This window comes from Buceros rhinoceros, unplaced genomic scaffold (genome assembly GCF_000710305.1).
Source record: "Buceros rhinoceros silvestris isolate BGI_N320 unplaced genomic scaffold, ASM71030v1 scaffold16380, whole genome shotgun sequence".
Classification (NCBI taxonomy): Eukaryota; Metazoa; Chordata; class Aves; order Bucerotiformes; family Bucerotidae; genus Buceros; species Buceros rhinoceros.
Genome location: NW_010391534.1, coordinates 85,407 through 91,960, shown reverse-complemented (window position 1 = coordinate 91,960; position 6,554 = coordinate 85,407). Strand labels below are relative to the sequence as shown.

Here is a 6,554-nt window from a genome sequence, read left to right as displayed (position 1 = left end):
TTGCCGTTCCCTACTCATCTGCACTGTTCTGTGCTCAAAAAGCAACGCTTTGGTTAATGGTTGGACTCGATGATCTTAGAGGTCTCTTCCAACCAAAACAATTCTGTGATTTTCAGAAGTGCCTGTAAAATCAGAAGTAGGAAAAGATAATTTCAACAGGTCGTTTACTCACTGTAAAAATAGCCAAAATGTTCCCTTCCATTAAAATTTATTATTAATAAATATTTGGACTGATCTGATGAGACTTCTACGGCTACAGTTAAGCTGATCTGCTGTTGTGGGGTCAGTGAGACTAAACACTGTAAGCTCCCAGTCATCCGTATATCGGTGCTGCCAATGCTGAAAGATTTCATGGCACCTGCTTTTCCACCTCTCTCAAATAAGCAAAGTTCTGCTTTTTATTTATTTCTATACACAACTCCCCAACCAAACAAAAATAAAAACCTGCCAACAACAGAGAATAAGGAATTGAAATTACCTGGAGGTGACATAAACCACGAGCCTTCAACTCATCTAAAATAAATATCTGGAATGCCTGAAGTAATCCAGAGTAGTCAGAACTACAAGTTTTCCCAGGAGGCAGAAGTAGCTGAAAGTGTGTTTGAGCTTGGACTGTCTGAAATAGTTGGAGCTCTAGAAATCAAGTAAAAAGGGCATTTAGTAGCCTCAGTAACGTAGACAGTGACTTTCAAAGTTACTTTGAGAAAAGACAACGCTGTTTTGGCATTTTGACCTTGCATCAATAACGTCTCCCCATTTCTAGGTGAAAGCAGTAGAGCTGGTGACAGTAAATAATAAGCAGCAAGAGACATGCTTGATAACTAAACGTGTTGTGCATTAGGGAAAAAGCCTGGAGATATGTAAGAATAAAGAGATAATTTACACATTATTTTAACTCACAGAAGGATAAGGAACAACCTGAATCATTAACAACCATTTTTTATAAGCCTTTGCAGATGGAATTTCCAGAGATCTAGACGAAAGCTGACATTACGCCAGTGCTTGAAATGGGAAGACAGGAATTACTGACCTGCACCCTCTGCTTCTCTTAGACAATCATGAAAAGATTAATATTAAAAACCAAGATTCAATGGTTAAAGCAATTGAAGTGGGCTTTTCAGAAACCTAGTTCGTCAAATTAACTGGGAATCGAGTTTTAGGAGAGAATAAATCTGTTTGCATGAGACCGGTGTTCATGTGTACATCTACAAGGGTATGCCAATTTTCTGAGAGCAAACCGAAGTGATTCAAATCACACGAATCGATGAGACACCTGTGAGCTCATCAGTCACAAAATGAAAATCTATGTAGCCAGAAAAAAAAAAAGCAAACATTCGACTCTACTGGAATTGCGTTGATCTCAGGCTTCACAGAGGGTTTGTCATCGCAGACGGAGCACTGCGGTCGTGGCTGTCCCTCATTCTCCTCCCCTACAGATCCTCACTGCATCACAGGTGTCACTGCTGGAGTGTCACAATTCCCCGCCCCTCTCCCCAAAACCAGGGTAGGAAAGCCCGGAGAGCTTCCAGTGGGAGTGTTGGGAGGGACCAGAGGACACAAAAGCCTGTTGTTCTTGCGAGGCACAAAGCCCTCTCTCTTCAGTTTAGCAGAGAGTTCTTACGAGCGGGTTTAACCACAACCTCTCAGTGTACAGGTAAAAAACAGGAAACAAGATTTTTCATTGGAACAAATTACTGAGTGTTGTGGTGAATTCTTCACTGAAGTGAAGTTTATTCATTTCCTTCTGATGCGTTGGGAATTTTTTTCTCCCTCCTTAAAACCCTGCTCTATTTCAAGCCCAGGTTACTGGGGAAAGTCCTCAGCTTGCATTAAACGGCAGCTGGTGTCAGATCTCCAGAGACTCCCCTCTGTGCTTACAAACAGTTAGTCAGCTGCCATCAGGCAAATGAGAAAGTTGCATCACCACACGCTACAAAAAGCCAGCCAAAATGGTTACAGACACACAAAAGTCTCAGTCTGAAACGTAAAGTTTAAAATAATTCACATTTGGGATAGAAGACCTGGGGTACGACTGGAAATGTCTCAGCCCAGGGGTTTCTAGGACGGGTTTAACCCATCCTGGAGGTGAAAAGCAGCTGCAAACTCGGATTGAGATCTGCAGTTCTCAGTGTTCAGCTCTGCTGCAGATTGCCATTCTGATCAGAACGTATCGCTGTTTGACAGAGCTGAAAGGCCGACAGTAATATCCCGTCACACGAGCTCTGAATAGACAACGGATTCTCCCAAGATTTAAAGCGCCATTTTTTTCTTGGAAGAAAAATCGTCTGAAAAACACCAGAAATCACCCAACAAAGACAATAAACCTAAAGAACAGACTGCTGCAAAAAGATGCAGAAGCAACAGTGACTTGATTATGCAAACAAGCAGTGAAATTCTGCCAAATTCAAACATCTGGCGCTCATCTGTTCTTCCCGGACTAAGCGGTTCCATCAGAATCACTTCATGGTGTCGGCATCTTTTAACTAACAAAGACAAATCTGCATATAGATTGAATAGCTATTTATAGCCACGTTATTACAGCAGCACAGGACTGTTCCGGGCACTGGAGCTAGCCAGGAGACAGAGGTGAAGATGGCACGAGAGGGGACTAATCTACTGCACGTTAATTTAGCAGCTCCCATACAACTGTTGTGTGCTATGGCTGTCATTGACAGGGCAGCCTCGTCATGAGAGCGGCGTTCTGTATTTACATCTCTCCGCACCCCTCCCGGCCCCCGGGGTTCAGACGTACTTTGGCAGGCCTGGTAGAGCGGGGCAGCCGCGACCCACCGATGCTGTTGCGCATCGCACTGAAACGACGTGCTGGACGAGGCGCTGTGGAAGCCCTGGCGACACACCAGCCGGCACTGCTGAACGCTTGACGCTTGCCCAGAAACGGCTTCACAAAATACAGCTCCGTTGAGAACGGATGAGGCACCGAACGGCAGAGCACACTGTGGCCCTTCAGGCACATGAGAAAGGGCATGCATTAGTGGCATACTGTGGAGAACGTTTGGAAAAGTGTCTGCAAAACACCCGTATGAACAGAAAAAACCCAGCCAGCACCCTGTGCATTTCCCATGCACCTCAACTTGGATCTGGTTTGATGTCAGTTTACTAAAGCTGATGAAAAGGCACGTGTTAACTTTGATGGATAAACTACATCCAGAAAACTACGTGCACTGTTTCTAAGAATAGACAAGGTTAAAACAGTCACGAATAAGTTTAAGCAGGAAATGAGAAGGAGGTTTCTACCACCAGCACAACAAACCCGTAGAAAAGATATCCAGTGGAAATAGGGACCAACAACAAAAAAAAAAAAAACAACCAAAACCACCTCAATTCCCTTTAGAGCAAAGTTTGAAAATTTTAAGATCAGGAGCTCATGACTATGGTGTCTTCAACAGCACCAGGACACTTCTGGTGACCGAGCAGGTCCTTAACAGCAGTATACAGCTTTGAAGCTGGAGCACAAAGTTTACCCTATCAACTCTCTCAGCATCAATACAGTCATTTTGACCCTGCCAGCCCACTGTAACAGACTGTTATAGCAGGCTAACTACAACGATAATTAATTTCTCCCAATCAGTACAAACCAACAGCTTCACTCGATATCAGCCGAACTCCAACCTAATTACTGGATATATGCAGAAATAATGGAACACTTCTGAGTTTGAGAGCTACAAAACAGGACGAAGAAACAACTTCCTCACTTAGAAACAAATGTAAAGAAAATCATGTTCTCATATTGCACAATTCGTTTGCTTGGTGGATGTACAGATAATTTTCCAAACAGCAATGCTGAAATCAGACCCAGCGGCAGGGAGGAGGCAGGCAGCTCGCTGGAGGAAGGCACACACTGCTGATGGTTCAGATCTGAGCAGCCTCTCTCTCCTCTTCTGGTGGAGATACAAAGATCAACTCCTTAACTTAGCAGCCACTTCAGTCAAAGCCTAAAACATTGCAGGATGAACCTGGGATCCAGTGTGCACAGCACATCTTTGTTTTCCAACCCTGAGCACTTCAATGCCAAAATAGAAGGCTTCCATATCTGTATCTCTGAATTGCCAAACATTTCCCCCCCAAGTCTCCTTTGTAGCACCTTTTCTGTAAATGGGCCACTACATTCCTTCTCTTCTGTTAAGGGTCAAGGGACCGAGGTACCCACTCCTCGAAATGACTGGAGCCTAAATCCAGGACATCTTCACTCGCTGTCTCCGTGTCCAGTCTCTTTTTCAGCAAAGGTGGAAACCTGGCCCCCTTGCTTAGCAAGGTTGTAATAACCCCCCCAAGATTTAAGGACCAAAAGATAACACTGTAAAAGAGATAGAAAAAAATATCCTGACCCAGGTAAAACTTCATCCAACACGATGTATAAATTGCAGTAATATCTCTTTATACAAAGACTATAAAAATCAGCCTGGGCTCTCTCTATTGCTTTAACACATTTGTACACCCAGCAGGTCGGACCCAGCCTCTGCCGTGTGTCGCTGCAGCCTGTTACTGCCTGTTCCAGTGAGAGCTGGTGTGGGAACTGGGAATAACCAGCGCCCAGACCACGATGATGGATGACTTCCTGGTGTGGTTCACAGCTTTCAGTTCACAATCAGTAACTTATTCACTTATTCCTCAACAGCAGTAAATGAGATGACATCTGTCATCAAGCCTGCACCATTTCGTCATTCTTCTATTTCTGCCTCAGTTTCTCAGTCCTGTAGAAGTGGATCAGAATCCAGCTGAATACTGACACGTCTTTCGTGGGTGTTTCTGAAGTTTTCCATAAGGAAATGCCTGCCTCTGGGACCTTCTCTGGAAGGCTTTCTCTCCTCTATCTCTGCTCAGAGCTGTGTGGAAAGTGGGCATGGGGATGAGAGATGTGTGTGAGGACTGCTAGGATACTTGGCATCATCCCCCTGGCGCATGTCAACTAGAAAAAGTCGGATTCTAGCTCTGATGGAAATGAGTAAGCTAATGAAAACCTCATCGCATGCGCTGGGCACTAACATAAAATTATTACTGGCTGTTTACAGCTGTCTCTTCTGGTTTTGGAGAAGTTTATATCTCCCCACCACAACTGACAGATAAGATCTCCAACAGTGGGATAGTGCTCCTTCCCCTTTTTCCTGAATGATTATAGTTCCCGCTACTAGAGGTACAAGGCTGGATAGACTGAGGGGAAAAATAACTCTTGCTTCTTCATTCTGACACAATAACTAAGTTGTTTAGCATGAAAAAATTCCATTGTTATTTCAAAATCCAGGAAAATCATTAAAGATTATTTCAATCATATTTCTATGCAGAGAACAACAAATAGCGAAGCCAAGTTTCCACTATATTTTCAAAGCAGTTCTCTCTCTCAGCTGAGCCTCTTAAAAGAGAGAGGTCATTAACCATTCAGTCACTGTTTCCTCTAGGAAATGCACAGCATTACAGGACCCCAAGAAACACCAGATATATACACAAAATATAAAATCATCTTAAAGACATCTCTTGGGGTACTCCTACACCCTACTTAGAACATATTCCATAAATTCCCTCGCAATTTAGGGGGGAATCTAGAAGAGGAGCTTTCACAGAGAGAAGGAGATATCAAGTACTTAACATTAACAACTAGTCTGAGTTTCCTCTGCCCCACTAGAAACGCTTCTGCTTTTCCCTTTCCCCCTTCAGAGTCTATGGGAGAGTCAACCCGTTCTGCTGAGTACCAGGTGTTCTGCTGAGTTCCTCCAGCTGGCCCACACAAAGTAAGTATCACACAGCCCCACGTCCCACAGAGCTACCGGCCCACAGCCAGCCGGCAGCAGCACTGTACGTGTTAGACCGATCGACCCTGGAGAGCCAGAGCCCCGTCCCGGAGAGTCGCGCTCGCGTGGGTATGCCACCCTGGCCTGGAGCTCTCTTCTTCAGAGCGATGTTGGGCATCTCCACGCAACATCACAACGAGTGGGGCAGATACAACCCTGGGTCCTCCGTGCGACTTCTCGTAAATCCCACCCGTATCGCTCTCCACCGGTACAAGAGAGTTCACAGGAAATGGCGATCGTGCTGGTTTCCAAGCTGACTGAGGAGCTACTGAATCGATCAAAATACTTCACACCCAGTTGGGCTGACACAAGCAGGCATTTGGTGGTGAGCATGCTGCTCTTTATATAGCAGGAACACGAAAGAAACCGAAGCAGTTTCTTATCGTGTGGTCTCGTTTGCCTAAATCTACCACCAGCTCTCATTTAAAGAAAACAAAACTCAAAAAAACCCAAACAAAAGAACTCTGGAAACAGTAGCACGAGCTGAAGGATTTCTTTTCACATCTCTAGTCTCCACTAACCATTACACTTCGGAGCATAACCATGCCGAGAGTTTAATTTGGTTTGCTTCACTTCAGCGATGGGAAGATGTATTAAGGCCACTGCAAATTGAATTTATCCACATCTCTCCCAGTTGGAGATCTCACTGGAAAGCATGAGCGAATTCCAGTGCTTCGCAGCTCTGGTCCTGCAGGAAATTCTCTGTGAGTATGTAGTGTTTTAGCACGTCCTTTTCACAGCTCTGGTCAC

General features: G+C 44.6%; 1 protein-coding gene across 1 annotated transcript in view; it reads right to left on the bottom strand.

Annotated features, from left to right (window-relative positions):
• Positions 1-6,554, bottom strand: part of TG (thyroglobulin) — a gene marked incomplete at its 3' end in the record, with an annotated part of 60,963 nt that overhangs the window by 31,429 nt on the left and 22,980 nt on the right. Inside the window, exons 18-19 of the mRNA XM_010142236.1 lie at positions 2,753-2,962; positions 479-633 (exon numbers count right to left, since the gene is read on the bottom strand). Of these exons, the coding sequence (XP_010140538.1) occupies positions 479-633; positions 2,753-2,962 (365 nt within the window). The remainder of the gene's footprint in view (positions 1-478; positions 634-2,752; positions 2,963-6,554) is intronic.